At 55.2% G+C, this 16002-nt stretch overlaps 1 protein-coding gene across 2 annotated transcripts; it reads left to right on the top strand.

Annotated features, from left to right (window-relative positions):
* The first annotated feature begins 743 nt into the window (after nt 1-743).
* On the top strand, nt 744-12478 carry LRFN3 (leucine rich repeat and fibronectin type III domain containing 3). 2 transcript variants are annotated; one of them, XM_074386522.1, is made up of 4 exons: nt 753-1911; nt 3040-3158; nt 3454-4884; nt 8418-9052. In XM_074386522.1, the coding sequence occupies exons 3-4, from the start codon at nt 3470-3472 to the stop codon at nt 8881-8883; spliced, it is 1881 nt and encodes a 626-aa protein (XP_074242623.1). In that variant the 5' UTR covers nt 753-1911; nt 3040-3158; nt 3454-3469; the 3' UTR covers nt 8884-9052. The 2 variants fall into 2 exon arrangements, with proteins under 2 accessions (XP_003937434.1, XP_074242623.1); XM_003937385.4 differs by lacking the exon at nt 3040-3158 and having other exon boundaries at nt 744-1911; nt 8418-12478.
* The last annotated feature ends 3524 nt before the right edge of the window (nt 12479-16002 follow it).

Here is a 16002-nt window from a genome sequence, read left to right as displayed (position 1 = left end):
GAAAGGAGCCTTGGAAAGGAGTCCATCTGGCCTCAAAGATAAAGCCTGTTGCTGGGCATGGCCAGGTAAGGAAACTCCACCGGTGGAAAGGACATTCCAGGGAGGTGGTGCTGAGATAGGGGAGCAGAAAGAGACAGGTTTGGGGGCCAGTGGCTGTAGAATGAAGCGCTACACTCAAGGCTGAATGGTTACTGAATGCACATACACACATATCCATTCTCACAGCCCAGGTGCTGAGTCTTAGAGTGTGTGTGTGTGTGTGTGTGTGCGCGCGCGCGTATCTCGCGCTCTCTCTCTGCCTTTCCATCTCTCAAATATGTGTGTATTTCCATCTGTTTCTTTTTTCTTTTCTTTCTTTTTTTTTTTTTTTTTTAAGACGAGGTTTCACCATGTTGGTCAGGCTGGTCTTGAACTCCCGACCTCAGGTGATCCACCCGCCTTGGCCTCCAAAGTGCTTGGATTACAAGTGTGAGCCACCACGCCCGGCCTCCATCTGTTTCAATCTCTCTACCTCTTTCCATTCTTCTCCTCTCTGCACATCAGTCTAATCCTGTCCATCTTTTTGTCTGCCTCTCTGTGTCTCTGTTCTTCTCTGTCTCTCTGTCTCAGCCTCTGTATCCAGGGATTCTCGTTCCCAGCAGCTCCAGGGCGAATCCATGGGAGGTGGGGCCGGGGCGCGCCTTTGAGAGAAGGGGCGGGTGCCTACGCCTTTAAGCGCGGGTGCGCGCGGAGCCTGCGCCTTTAAGCGCGGGTGCGCGCGCGGCCCTGGGTTCCCGGCGAGGAGGCCGCCGGAGCGCTCGGACCCGGCCCGCCAGCCCGGCCCCCGCCCCGGCCCCGGCGGGGGAGGGGTCTCTGAGCGCGGCCCCTCCCCCCTGCGGCCCCGCCTGCGCTGCGGTGCCCCCATCCCGCGTGTCCCTGTCTGTCTGTCCGTCCCTCCGCGCCCAGGCCTCGCCCCACCCGGCCGTGGGGCTGCCCGGTCGCCCCCATCCCCACCGAAGCCGGTACCCTCCCTCCCAGCCAGCCTCCGCTGCAGCCCGGGAAGCCAGCCGGGACGCCGCCACCCCAGACCCGGCTCTCTAACCTCCACCTCGGGGGCCTGCACCCCGAGATTGAACCGGGAGATCCGGAAACGCGAGCCTGGAACCCTGATCTGGGACCAGCACCCCGAGATCCGGCCGTGGAACCTCAGGACCTGGAGCCTGAACCCCAACATATGGGGCTGGAATCTCAACATCGGTTACTGGGACCCCAAGATTTGGAGCTAGAACCCTACAATTTGGAACACCGACCCCAATATTTGGAGCAGAACCCCAAGATTTGACATCTAAAACCTCAAGCCTAGAGCTGAACTCTGAATTCTGCGCCTGGGACCTTGAAATCTGGGACTGGATTTCCAATACTGTACCCTGGAACCCACTCTTGGGGACCTGAACCCTGGGATTCAGGCCTCAAATTCCAAGTTCTGGACCGTGGGATTCCAAGGGGCCTGAACCCGAGTTTGGGCCCAAAGTCCTTGCTGCAGACCTGAATGCTGAAATCTGGGGCTTGAGACCTCCCAATCTTGACTCAGCACCCCCATGTCTGAATGCAAAACCCGGGGATCGGATCTCAGATCCTAAACTCCACGTTCGGTTGCTTAGCATCCCAGCACTGGAGCTGGGAGACCCTGACCCTGAACAACCCAAACTGGACCCTTAAAACTGAACCCTAGAGGCCCAATATTTAGGGGTCTGAAACCCCAAGTATTAAGGTCTGGAAACTCTGTTGCCACAGATTTGAGCCGAGTCAGGACACAGTCCCTCTACAGAAACCTTGGGGAAAGGAAAGCCGTGACTCTGGCTCCCTCCAGAGCCCTGACCTCTGACTCCCCTGGAGCTAGAACTCTGCTCTCTGGGGCGACTTCCAGCTCAGGTAAGGCTGCTGAAACCTCAAGGTGGGGAGAGTTTGGGAGGAGCATTGTGGCTGCGGGTCACAGTACCAGGTACCCTTTGGCACTCTTGGGGTTTCTCCAGAAAAAAAGCATTCTCCCATGGCTCCACCTTCAGCTCCTGCTCTACCCTAAACACTATCTGGACACTGGCCAGCCCTGCCCCTCTCTGACTCACCTCTCCTGCCCCAGTTCATGGGACCTCCAGGTCTCTGACCCCCTCGAACTCTCTGTCCTGTCTGACCGTCTCCCCCACTCCTCTCTGGTCCCGTTTCTCCACCTGTCCTCTCAATGGCCATCTCTGTTCCCCTTTTCTCTCTCATCATCATCTTTGTGACACCCCTGTCCACAGGTCCTCTCTCCAGCCGCCTCTGTCTGCTGCTTCTCAGTGACCATCGCTGACATCTGTGTCCACTGTGCCTCTCTCTAATCATCATTCACCAGCTCTCTTGCCCTTTGTCCACCCCTGAATCTAAGTCTGGTTCTGTGACCGTCTCCATCTGTCTTTGACATTGCTGTCCACCACTCCTCTCCGGCCGCCTCTGGCCACCTTTCCCTTCTCTCTGGCCATCTCTCCACTGCTCTTGCCCTCCTCCCACCCGACCCTAACTCCCAGTCTGCAACCCTCTGACCATCTCTGGCCACCTCTCCTCTCTCTCTCTCATGCTCGATGATGCCCTCTGCTCATCTGGAACATCTCTGGCTGCCCTTCCTCTCTCTGATGACCTCTCACCATACCATCCTCCTGAGCAGCTGTCCTGGGCTCCCACTGATTGTCTGGCCTTTTCCTTCTCGCTAACCAACTTGCTGGCTTTGGACCGTTTCTGACCACATCTCTCTGACGTGGTCATTTCCCCTAGATCTGAGCCTACCCCACGCCCCTCCCTTCTCTTTGTCCACCGCTCATCTTCCTGACCATCTCTAACCACTTCTCTTCTCTGCTCACGTCTGACCACTTCTGATCATTCTTGCCACCCTGGCTGCCCTGTCTCCCCATGGCCAGCTTTGGGCATCTCTGACCACGTCTAAAGCCCTCTGGTATACCTGCCACCCACCCAGACCAACGGTTATTTCTCTGATGATTTCTTTTCTTTTTTCTTTTGGAGAAACAGAGTCTCGCTCTGTTGCCCAGGCTGGAGTGTGGTGGCGCAATCATAGCTCACTGCAGCCTCAAACTCTTGGGCTCAAATTGATCCTCCCACCTCAGCATCCCACGCAGCTAGGACCACAGGTGGGTGTCACCATGCCCGGCTACTTTAAACATTTTTTTGTATAATAGATACTCAGTCTCACTTTGTTGCTCAGGCTGGTCTTGAACTCCTGGCCTCAAGCTATCCTCCTGCTTCAGCCTCCCCAAATGCTGGGATTACAGCTGTGTGCCACCTCGCCTGGCCTTCCTCTGGCTTTTGGTCACATCTGATGGTCTTTGACCAGCCCTTCCGCCCTCAATCCACTGCGACCTTCTCTCCTGGTCTCAGACCACCCCCAGCTCCTGTGGAACCGCTCTTCTCCTTTCTTCCCCGCAGGCCGCCCCTGCCCGAGATGGCCATCCTCCCGCTGCTCCTGTGCCTGCTGCCGCTGGCCCCTGCCTCGTCTCCACCCCAGCCAGCCACACCCAGCCCGTGTCCCCGCCGCTGCCGCTGCCAGACACAGTCGCTGCCCCTAAGCGTGCTGTGCCCAGGGGCAGGTCTTCTGTTTGTGCCACCCTCACTGGACCGTCGGGCAGCGGAGCTGCGGCTGGCAGACAACTTCATCGCCGCCGTGCGCCGCCGCGACCTGGCCAACATGACCGGCCTGCTGCATCTGAGCCTGTCCCGGAACACCATCCGACACGTGGCCGCCGGCGCCTTCGCCGACCTGCGGGCCCTGCGTGCCCTGCACCTGGATGGGAACCGGCTGACCTCACTGAGCGAGGGCCAGCTGCGCGGCCTGGTCAACTTGCGCCACCTCATCCTCAGCAACAACCAGCTGGTAGCGCTGGCGGCCGGCGCCCTGGATGACTGTTCCGAGACGCTGGAGGACCTCGACCTCTCCTACAACAACCTCGAGCAGCTGCCCTGGGAGGCCCTGGGCCGCCTGGGCAATGTCAACACGTTGGGCCTCGACCACAACCTGCTGGCATCCGTGCCTGCCGGCGCCTTTTCCCGCCTGCACAAGCTGGCCCGGCTGGATATGACCTCCAACCGCCTGACCACCATCCCACCCGACCCGCTCTTCTCCCGCCTGCCCCTGCTCGCCAGGCCCCGGGGCTCGCCCGCCTCCGCCCTGGTGCTGGCCTTTGGCGGGAACCCGCTGCACTGCAACTGCGAGCTGGTGTGGCTGCGTCGCCTGGCACGGGAGGATGACCTTGAGGCCTGCGCCTCCCCACCCGCTCTGGGCGGCCGCTACTTCTGGGCAGTGGGCGAGGAGGAGTTTGTGTGTGAGCCGCCGGTGGTGACTCACCGCTCACCGCCCCTGGCGGTGCCTGCAGGTCGGCCGGCTGCCCTGCGCTGCCGGGCAGTGGGGGACCCGGAGCCCCGTGTGCGCTGGGTGTCACCCCAGGGCCGGCTGCTGGGCAACTCGAGCCGTGCCCGTGCCTTCCCCAATGGGACGCTGGAGCTGCTGGTCACCGAGCCGGGGGATGGGGGCATCTTCACCTGCATCGCGGCCAATGCAGCTGGCGAGGCCACAGCTGCTGTGGAGCTGACCGTGGGTCCCCCGCCGCCTCCCCAGCTAGCCAACAGCACTAGCTGTGACCCCCCGAGGGACGGGGATCCTGATGCTCTCACCCCGCCCTCCGCCGCCTCTGCCTCTGCCAAGGCAGCCGACACGGGGCCCCCTACCGACCGTGGTGTCCAGGTGACTGAGCACGGGGCCACAGCTGCTCTCGTCCAGTGGCCTGATCAGCGGCCTATACCAGGCATCCGCATGTACCAGATCCAGTACAACAGCTCAGCCGATGACATCCTCGTCTACAGGTGCAGGGTCCAGACACTGGGGTAGCTTGGGTCGGGGAGTGAGGCAAGGGGAGGGTGGGGCCCACCTATGAATACCCCACACCAATGATACTGGAAGATATCATGAGAAATTATACTGGAAGTTTCCAAAAGAAATCAGACAGCAAAAATAAAAGAAATCAGGCAGCAAGGATAACAAGAATCAGGCAGAAAGGGTCGATGAAATCTGACAACCGTGATAAAAAGAAGTCAGACAGGAAGGACCAAGTAAATGAGACAGCAAATGTTAAAATAAATCAGGCTACAGGGCTAAAAAAGATCAAGCAATAACGATAAAAGAAATCAGGCTGCATGGGTAAAAAGAAATTAGGCAGCAAGAATAAATAGTAGTGGTGGCAGGAGCAGACAGTAATCAGGCCAGAAGAGCAAAACGCTAATGGGCAAGGGCGGGTGGGGGGAGATAAGGGGATAAAAATAAATTTAAGTTGTAAAGATAAAGAGAAACTCCAGGTTTTCCAGATACTAGCCGGGCTGCAGGAAGAAAAGGAGATCAAACGGGAAAGCACAGGGAGCCCGGAAAAAATGAAATAAGCAGCCCTGTTAGAAAAGAAATCAGACCAGAGGTTAGAAGGAAAATTGCAGGGAAGAGGGTAGAGACGTGGCTTCCGGGGTGTGTGTGTGTGTGTGTGTCTGTGTGTGTGTATGTGCGCGCGTGTGTGTGTGAACCAGTCCACGTTTCAAGTTCTAATATGGTGACATCCAGATTTTTTTTGAGACAGGGTCTTACTTTGTCGTCCAGGCTGGAGTGCATTGGCACAATCTGAGCTCATTACAACCTCCACTTCCCGGGTTCAAGCGATTCTCCTGCCTCAGCCTCCTGAGTAGCTGGGATTACAGGCGCCCGCCACCACGCATGGCTAATGTTTGCTTTTTTTTTTTTTTTTTTGAGAAGGAGTCTTGCTCTGTCACCCAGGCTGGAACGCAGTGGTGCGATCTGGGCTCACTGCAACCTCCGCCTCTCAGGTTCAAGTGATTCTCCTGTCTCAGCCTCTTGAGTATCTGGGATTACAGGCACCTGCCACCAGGCCCAGCTAATTTTTGTATTTTTAGCAGAGACGGGATGGGATTTCACCATGTTGGCCAGGGTGATCTCAAAGTCCTGACCTCAGGTGATCCACCTGCCTCAGCCTCCCAAAGTGCTGGGATTACAAGCATGAACCATCATACCCGGTGTAGATTTTTTTTCTAAATCAAATCAAACCTAGTTCAAGTCCCTTTTGCCAGGTAAACAGAAATGTCCAGTTTGCCACCCTTGGGGTGGGGGTTCGCTTCTCTCTTCTGTTGTTGCAAACACAGAACCTGGGGTTTACACTCTCCAAAAGGTGGCTCAGTCCAACTTGCCCCCCAAGCTGGAGAGCACTCGGCACATCTGCTGTGACCATGTGTTCAGCAGTGGTGGCTGCTGACCCAGGTGCTGTTGATACCCCTTGCCGAAGTCCACGCTTGCAAGGATAGACTCTGGCTGTGGGTGAGTGAGTCTGTCATCACGGCCAGGCTGGGCTAAGGGTGCGGTCCCAAGGCCTAGCTGTAAAGACTGGACCTCCACAGGGCTGAGGTCTGTGCCGTGAGAACCCAGTACCTGGATGTCCTTTCCTTCCCTTGGGGCCATCGCCTCAAGAAAAGGCCACTTGATTTCCATGTCAGTCCAGGCAACCCACCAAGCTCATTCTACTCCCTTTCTCAGACATGACTCAGAAGATTTCACAGAAGGCCAGCCCCAGAAAATCACCCAAGTCCTGGCCACCTTGCTGGGTGGGGAATGGGATGAATGCTTCCCTATAGTCTCCCTGCCCCAGGCAGCCGGAGTTCCTTGTACCTCTCATTAGGGTAGCCTAGGAATGAAACAGGTGATAAAACAAGTCAGCCTGTTGTGGTGGCTCACACCTGTAATCCCAGCACTTTGGGAGGCTGAGGCGGGCAGATCACCTGAGGTCGGGAGTTCGAGACCAGCCTGACAAATATGAGGAAACTCTGTCTGTACTAAAAATACAAAGTTAGCTGTGCCTGGTGGCACGTGCTTATGATCCCAGCTACTCCGGAGGCTGAGGCAGGAGAATCGCTTGAACCCGGGAGGTGGAAGTTGCAGTGAGCCGAGATCACACCGTTGCACTCCAGACTGGGCAAGAAGAGTAAAACTCCGTCTCAAAAAAAACAAGTCAACTCTCCAACAGGGTGCTTGACTACAAAAGAAACTATAGTGAAATCGGGTGGTAAGGATTAAAAGGAAACAAGAAAGACAGAGATAAATAGAAACCAGCCCACAGAGATCAAAGAGAAGCAGGTGACAGAGCTGGAAAGAAAGAAGGCAACAGGGAGGAAAAGAAAGCAGTGGTGACAGAGGCACATGAGTTTAATGAAAAGGGAATCAGACGACAGGACTCACTGGAAAACAAGCTACCAATACAGCCATAATAACAAGGCAATAGGGCTAGAGGGACATTACTGGCAGGTTACAAGGAAATCGGGCAACAGGGGTCCAGGGAGATCAGGCGGTTTGATTGGAGAGAATCCTAGCTGTACACTAGAGGAAAATCAGGCAGCTGGAAGAGGGAAATTTGGCATAGGCTGCAGGAAATAGGGGAACCAGAGGGAAATTGGCAAGGGTCTGAAGGAGATTGGGAGGTAAAATGTGAGGGAAATTGGATGCAGGGGGCGGCTAGAAGACAAAAGGATTAAGTTAGAGGGAAATTGAACAGGGTTAGACCAGAATTGGGTGGTGAACTGGAGAGATGACTGCAGAGGGGCCAGAGTGAAATCAGCCAGAGGGTTGGGGCCAAATTGGGCAGGGAGGCTAGAGTGGAGCTGGGCTGCAGGCTGCAGGGAAATCGGGTGGGCAGTGCAAAAGAGAAATTGCGCAGTTAGGAAAAAAATGAAACAGCAGCCTGTTGAGGTGGCTCATGCCTGTATTCTCAACCCTTAAGGAGGCCAAGGTGGGAGGCTGAACTGCCTTGAGGGCAGGAGTTCTAGATCAGCTTGGGCAATATAGCAAGAGCCCATCTCTACAAAAAATTTTAAAATTAGCTGAGCATGCACACCTGAAGTTCCAGCTACTCGGGAGGCTGAGGTGGGAGGATGACTTAAGCCCAGGAGTTGGAGGCTGCAGTGAGCTGTGATCATGCCACTGCACTCCAGCCTGAGCAACAGAGCAAGACCCTGTCTCTAAGAAAACTGAAAGAAAGAAAAGAAACAGGATGGATTGGAAGAACTCACATGGTGAGCTGTTAGAGAAATTGGGTGGTGGGACTAGAGTGAAATTGGGCGGCAGGCTGTGAGGACCGTTACATTGGCCAGCAGACGGGAGGAATAGCAGTCGGTGGCTGAATGGAGTGTCAGATCAAAGGGAATTGGGATGGTGGTGAGAAGGAGCTCACTGGGTAGAACGAAATGAGGCAGCGGACCGGTGAGAAGTCTAGCCCTGCAGGGAGTTTGGTGGGGGAAGCACAGGGTGGAGGCTAGGTAGCCTGAGATCTAACCCCCTCCTGCCTGCCCTGTAGGATGATCCCGGCGGACAGCAGCTCATTCCTGCTGACGGACCTGGCGTCGGGCCGGACCTACGATCTGTGCGTGCTCGCCGTGTACGAGGACAGCGCCACGGGGCTCACGGCCACGCGGCCCGTGGGCTGCGCCCGCTTCTCCACCGAGCCCGCACTGCGGCCGTGCGGAGCGCCGCACGCTCCCTTCCTGGGCGGCACGATGATCATCGCTCTGGGCGGCGTCATCGTGGCCTCGGTACTGGTCTTCATCTTCGTGCTGCTGATGCGCTACAAGGTGCACGGCGGCCAGCCACCCGGCAAGGCCAAGACTCCTGCGCCCGTCAGCAGCGTTTGCTCCCAGACCAACGGCGCCCTGGGCCCCACGCCCACCCCACCTGCCCCGGAGCCCACGACGCCCAGGGCCCACACTGTGGTCCAGCTGGACTGCGAGCCCTGGGGGCCAGGCCATGAACCTGTGGGACCCTAGCCAGGTGCCCCTCCCCCCATCTAAGTCTCCTCTGGCCCCACGGACAGCAGGACCCGGACACCCTGTGGGACCTGGCCTCAGACTCACCAAATTGCTCATGGTTTTTAAAACTCTGATGGGGAGGGTGTCGGGGACACCAGGGCACAACAAGAAAGTCCTATTTTTCTAAGCTTGGGCCTAGATCCTTGCCCTCGTCTCTGTCTATGGGGGTTGCCGGTGGGGCAGGGGTCTGGCGCTGGGGAATGCCTCCTTTGGGGAGAGACCCCCCCCCTCCAAGTTCAGTCTGAGTACGCCGGAGGAGGCTGAGGATAGCGATCCATTCAGACAATAGATGTTCCCTGTGTGTCTGCTCTGGGCATGCCCTGGGTGGGGGGATGCTGTGGTGACCCAGACAGCCCTGAGCCCTGCCTACAGGGGCCTAACGTCTCATAGAGGACAGATATGTCCCCAGGCAGTGATAGCGCAGAGTGACCAGGGATGTGGGGATGAGGGACGCCTTGGGGATTGTGATAGTCCAGAAGAGGTATCCTGCTCAGCCCCAGGTGTGGTCAGGGAGGGCTTCCTGGAGGAAGACACATGTGATCTGAGAATGACATCTGAAGGAGATCACTGGGCAAAGAGTAGAAGGAAAGCTCTTCCAGGCAGAGGGCACAGCACAAGCAAGGTGGTGGTGTGCCCCGGGCACTGGGGGTGGTATGGTAGAGGTGAGGCAGGAGGGCTGAGCAGGGTCTAGAACCTCCAGGCTGAGGAGTTCAGACTGTGGCCTGATGCTACTGGGAGCCATGGAGGATTGTATGCAAGAGAGGGATGGGGTTAGGTTGGGGCTTTAGGAAGATCCTTCTAGTGCTATAAGGAGGGTGGACCCGAGGGGAAGACTGAAGCTGGGAGACCCAGGGGAAGCCGGGGCAGGGACCTGGGTGGGTGAGGACGAAGTTGAACCAGGGCAGGACGGGGGGACAAGAAAAGGGAGTGGGTTGATAGAGACACTCCAGAAGCTGCAGGAAGCTGAGGGGCCATGGAGTAGGGCTGGGAGATGGTCGGGGCAGCCCTGATACAGGACCAGGGAGGAGGAGCAGGTTTGGGAAAGATGATATGGCCAGTGGGGAACTTGGTGGATGAAGGGGGCCCTGAGTCTGTCCAGGGTGTGGCATCCAGGAGGCTGCAGGACCCCTGGTCTGAGGCTGAAGCTAGGAACAGAATGAGGGCTTTGTCAGCTGAGATGGGAACTCAGGCTGCTGGATTAAGATGGCTTCTTGTGAGGGGTGGTTCCAAGTCCCCACCATGGGACCTTTTTTTTTTTTTTTTTTTTTTTTTTTTTTTTTTTTTAAAGATAGGGTCCGGTTATATTGCCCAGGCTGATCCCAAACTGGCCTTCAGTGATCCGCCAGCTTCAGCCTCCTGAATCACTGGATTACAGACATGAGCCGCTGCCCCTGGCTAGGGACTTTCCATATTTAAGGGTGATGCAAAGAAAAACCCAGCACAGACTAAAGAGGAAGAGCAGGCAGAGGAGCAGGGGGAAGAAGACTAAGCAATTCAGACCCAAGAGACTCTTGTGTTCAATTATATAAATAAAGGCTGCGGTGACCCCCTCCCCGGAGAGCAGTGTTAGGGGGTTGGTTAGGGCAGATGGCAGATTCAGCTGATTTGAGAGGAGGGGTAAGAAAGTGGAGCTAGCAAGTGCAGCCCCTGCGATCCTGTGGGCCTGGAGTCTGTGTTGTTCTGGAATTTTCAGCCCCATGTCTCTGCAGGGTGGGTCCTTACTCTGTCTTAGGCTGCCCTAGGCCCCTTGGGACACCACACCTGGAGGTTTGTAGAACCAAACCCTGGCCTAAAAGATGTTGAGCCTCCTTGGAGATCCAGGAACGGGGTTGGCAGTGAGAGGAATAGCACCCCCCGAACTCAGGGCTACTGATGTCCCCACAGGCAGAAGTGCGGAGGAACCTGGGTCCTGTCACCTTCTGGAGGGACACTGGTGTGAGGCCATGGTGAAGACAGCCAAAGACTGAACTGGCCCTTCTCATGACCTGGGGCACATGACCGTGACGTCATGGGATGACAGAGCCCACTGTGTTTTCAGACTGGTCTTGAACTCCTATGCCACAGCTTTTCTGGGGAATCTAGGCCTTGAATATGGTGCACCATACGCCATGCGTCATGGGACCAGCCTGAGTCCTGGGGGACCTGATCTGACCACCCCCCACTCCCCAAGTCCCCAGCAGCATCATGAGGTCCTTCTTGTTGTTTGTTACCCTTGGGCAGCTGAAGCCAGGTGAGGTCATCAAGAAGAGTGAGGGCATGAGTCTTGGGGAAAGGGGTCTAGGAGCGGGGCATGGTGGGTCAAGCCTGTGGTCCCAACTACTTGGGAGGCTAAGGCGGGAGGATCACTTGAGCTCAGGAGTTGGAGTCTGCAGTGAGCTAGAATTGCGCCACTGCACTCCAGCCTGGGCCACAGAGTGACACTCTGTCTCTAAGAAAAGAGAAAAGGGACCTAGGGAGTGAGGATGTTGGGGGCCTAGTGCCAGGTACAATTACCAGTTGCTGCCATGAGGGGGAGCCAGAGGGCGCTGTTCCTAAACCCTTTATTTTGTTTGTTTTTGAGGTGAAGTTTCCACTCTTGCCACCAGGCTGGAGTGCAATGGCGAGATCTCGGCTCACTGCAACCTCTGCCTCCCGAGTTCAAGCCATTCTCCTGCCTCAGCCTCCTGAGTAGCTGGGATTACAGGCTACTGCCACCACGCCCGGCTAATTTTTGTAGTTTTAGTAGAGACAGGGTTTCACCATCTTGGCCAGGCTGGTCTTAAACTGACCTCATGATCCACCTGCCTCAGCCTCCCAAAGTGCTGGGATTACAGGCGTGAGCCACCACATCCAGCCAAACCTCATTTTTAAATATGAGCACTCCTTGCTGTGTGCAATGTGCTGGGAATTCAGTGCTTTGCAAATACAGCACAGGTGATGCCTTCATACAGCTCACAAAATATTTGTGGGGACACAAATATTTTCTGAGTTTTTTTTTTTTTTTTTAAGAGCGACTCGCCATGGCCCCAGGCTAGAGTGCAGTGGTGCAGTCATGACTCACTGCAGCCTCAACCTCCCACGTAACTGGGATTACAGGCATGCACTCCACACCCAGCTAATTTTTATATTTTTGTAGAGATGGGATCTCACTGTTATCCAGACAGGTCTTGAACTCCTGGTCTCAAGTGGTCCTCCTCCTACAGTGCTGGGATTACAGATCTGACCACAGATGTTAAATAATCACACCAGCGGTCGGGCGCGGTGGCTCAAGCCTGTAATCCCAGCACTTTGGGAGGCCGAGGCGGGTGGATCACAAGGTCGAGAGATCGAGACCAACCTGGTCAACATGGTGAAACCCCGTCTCTGCTAAAAATACAAAAAATTAGCTGGGCATGGTGGCGCGTGCCTATAATCCCAGCTACTCAGGAGGCTGAGGCAGGAGAATTGCCTGAACCCAGGAGGCGGAGGTTGCGGTGAGCCGAGATCGCGCCATTGCACTCCAGCCTGGGTAACAAGAGCGAAACTCCGTCTCAAAAAAATAAAAAATAATAAAAAATAAAAAATAATCACACCAGCAAGTGTAAGCATCTGTGGTGACCAAGGGGCGCCATGCAGGAGACAGGTACAGAAGTGTGTGACGCTGTAACCAAGGGACCTCACCAAACGAGAGATTGGGGAAGACTTCCTGGAGGAGGGGAGGCCTGGCCGAGACCTTATGGGTGTGCAGGTTGGCGTTAACCATGCAAGGGATGGGAAGGGCATTCCGTGCAAATGGAACAGCCTGTGCTGAGGAAAGCATGAGTGAAAGAGCCGAGGCCAGGGGGCTGAAGTAGGGGAGGGAAGGGAAGAGAGTGACCTTGGGTTGAGGCTGGGGAGCGGGAAGGGGACTGATGCTGCAGGACCCCGTAGGCTGCTAGGAGGAGTCTGGATTGTCCTCTAAGTGGCATGAGAAGCTGTTGAAGGGGTTTTTATTTATTTATTTATTGAAATATCTTGCTTTTGCCCAGGCTGGAGTGCAGTGGCACGATCTCGGCTCACTGCAATCTCTGCCTCCTGGGTTCAAGTGATTCTCGTGCCTCAGCCTCGGGGTTTCACCATGTTGGTCAGGCTGGTCTTGAACTCCTGACCTCAGGTGATCCACCCGCCTTGGCCTCCAAAGTGCTTGGATTACAGGCGTGAGCCACTACGCCTGGCCCTAATTTTTTTTTTTTTTTTTAAGTAGAGATGGGGTTTCACCATGTTGGCCAGGCTGGTCTTGAACTCCTGACCTCAAGTGATTCATCTGCCTCAGCCTCTCAAAGTGTTGGGATTACCGGAAACGTGAGCCACCGTGCCTGGCCCATTGAAGGGTTTTCAGTTCTTTTTTTTTTTTTTTTTTTGAGACGGAGTTTTGCTCTTGTTACCCAGGCTGGAGTGCAATGGCGCGATCTCGGCTCACCACAACCTCCGCCTCCTGGGTTCAGGCAATTCTCCTGCCTCAGCCTCCTGAGTAGCTGGGATTACAGGCAAGCGCCACCATGCCCAGCTAATTTTTTGTATTTTTAGTAGAGACGGGGTTTCACCATGTTGACCAGGATGGTCTCGATCTCTCGACCTCGTGATCCACCCGCCTCGGCCTCCCAAAGTGCTGGGATTACAAGCTTGAGCCACCACGCCCAGCCAGGTTTTCAGTTCTAATGAGAACAGTAGTCCCTGATCTCAAGGAAGCTCCGGGGGGAGGAGATACTGCATTAGTCCAAGCAGAAGGGTGATCCGGACCAAGTTGGGCCTGAAGTGGTTGAAGAAAGATTTGAGACTACCTTACCAGAGGCCTCCGACCCCTACCCAGCAGAGAACAGTGTGCCCTACTGTATAGCTACCCAGTTCTCCAGCAATATTTCAGAGAGGTGGGAAGAAGAGCTGTGGGACGCTAGGCTCTGATATTCATGGCTCCGCCCCTTAGATGGGGAAACTGACTTCTGCATAGCATGGGGACGCAGGGCCTTTTCCAGGCTCACGTAGCAAGCAAGCAGTGGATGCAGACTGAGGGCAGAGGCCGTGGGTGGTCGGGGGAATGTGAACATGGGAAATGCGGAGCTGGAAAAAGGACACCTTTTGGTGGTAGCTTATTGCAAGTTTGGAAGCAGAGTGGATGGGAGGAGAGCAGGCTGGTCCCTCTAGCATGAGTCCTCCATGTTCCCCCACAGGGTGCCTGGCCCACCCCCACCCCCATGCAGAAACACACAATCACATGTGTCTAGGATTTAAGGTTAAAATTTTGCTTGTCAGCCAGGCACAGTGGCTCACAGCTATAATCCCAGTGCTTTGAGAGGCCACCCTCGGAGAGGATTGCTTAAGCCCAGGAGTTCAAGACCAGCCTGGCTTCAATTCCACAGACCCCCTGAGGTGCACTTTACTCTTCCCAGCCCTCTGGATAAAACAGCAGTTCCTCGGGAACTTTAACTTCCCCCAAAATGCTGTGGCCTCCCAGGCAACACAGGAAGATCCCATCTCTACCAAAAAAAAAAAAAAAAAGTTAGCTTGTGCAACTGCCCAGCTAACTCCATCAGTTTCCTGACCTCAGGGAGTATGACTGTTTCTGCTGTCCATTTCTCATCTGGCCTTGGTCCCGCAGATCTTTTAGATCAAAGCTCCAGCTGCTGGAGCATTTTCTTGAAGTGACTGTAGCCCCAATACCAGGACTCTCCCCTGTCTGTGTACTGCCAGATCCAACCTTTGTGTCTTGGGGTGGCTATGTCTGACACAGGCCCTGAGTGTCTGGGGACACCTGTGATCTCCTGCGAGGCTGAGGCTAATGCCATGCTTTTGCAGCTCTTTGCATGGGCACATATGTGAGATAATCAGATAAAAGGTGCTCCCAAGGATGCTTCTGTTCTGGGTGGAACCTGGGCCTGCCTCCTGCTGCTGGCTCCTCCCTAGTGGCTGTGCCCTCTCATACCTCGTGGAAGCAAGGATAGGTATCAGTGCTTTATGTTGTCCTGACCTGTGCGGAGTGACGCTGGGAACACTGTGGTGACCAACACAGCCCTAACCCTTGCCCTCAGAGTTCTAGCTCAAGGCTGGGAACGTTGGCTCACTTCTGTAATCCCAACACTTTGGGATGCTGAGGCAGGCAGATCACTTGAGGTCAGGTGTTCAAGACCAGCCTGGCCAACATGGTGAAACCTCATCTCTACTAAAAATACAAAAATTAGCCGGGTGTGGTGGTGTGCGCTGTAATCTCAGCTACTTGGGAGGCTGAGGCAGGAGAATCACTTGAACCTGGGAAGTGAGGGTTGCAGTGAGCTGAGACTGGGCAACTGTACTCTAGCCTAGATGACAAAGTGAGACTCCATCTCAAAACAAAACAAAAAGAGAATTCTATTTCTAGTGGAGTAAATAGATAATCACCAAACAATGGCATCCAAAGTGGTCAGGGATGGGGAAAGAACAGGCAAGAATGATTAGGGCTTTTGCAGGAGCCCAGGGGATTCCCAGAGCTAGAGGGCACTACACTTTATCTTAGCCAGAAGGCCAAGAAGTAATCAGAGGTTTTTAACTGAGCCTGGGATGGGAGGTGGGGAGACAGTTCAAGATTTCCTGAGGCAGGGCTGGCTTTATGGCAGTGTGACTATGGGGTTACACCGCGACCCAGACTTAGAAGGACCCTATGCTTGGTTTAATGCCCTGCTGTCACCATCTTGGAATTGTTAATGATTTTTGAACAAGGACCCCCACATGTTGATTTTGCACTGCGCCCTGCAAATTATGTAGCCAGTCCTGCCTGGAGGAGTGAACACTTGAGGGATGTACAGAGAGAGCCTGAGGCAGAGAGGGCCTTCCCAGGAGAGAGAGTGTTTGATAGATAGAAAAGCCAAGAGAGGGCCCGCCACAGTGGCTGGCGCCTGTAATCCCAGCACTTTAGAAGGTGGAAGCGGATGGATTACCTGAAGTCAGGAGTTTGCAACCAGCCTGGCCAACATGGTGAAAACCCATCTCTAAAAATACAAGGAATTAGCCAGACGTGGTGGCGGGAACCTATAACCTCAGCTCCTCAGGAGGCTGAGGCAGGAGAATCCCTTGAACCCGGGAGGTGGAGGTTGCAGTGAGCGGTGATCG

The sequence above is a fragment of the Saimiri boliviensis genome, chromosome 14, assembly GCF_048565385.1.
Source record: "Saimiri boliviensis isolate mSaiBol1 chromosome 14, mSaiBol1.pri, whole genome shotgun sequence".
Lineage (NCBI taxonomy): Eukaryota > Metazoa > Chordata > Mammalia > Primates > Cebidae > Saimiri > Saimiri boliviensis.
Note: the sequence above shows the minus strand (reverse complement) of the source record. Positions and strands in the feature narration are given on the sequence as shown.

Excerpts from the sequence above, each read along its gene's own strand:
- LRFN3 (XM_003937385.4), top strand. The coding sequence starts at position 3,470 with ATGGCCATCCTCCCGCTGCTCCTGTGCCTGCTGCCGCTGGCCCCTGCC. Across the intron at positions 4,885-8,417 it reads GATGACATCCTCGTCTACAG|GATGATCCCGGCGGACAGCA; the intron begins GTGCAGGGTCCA and ends CCTGCCCTGTAG.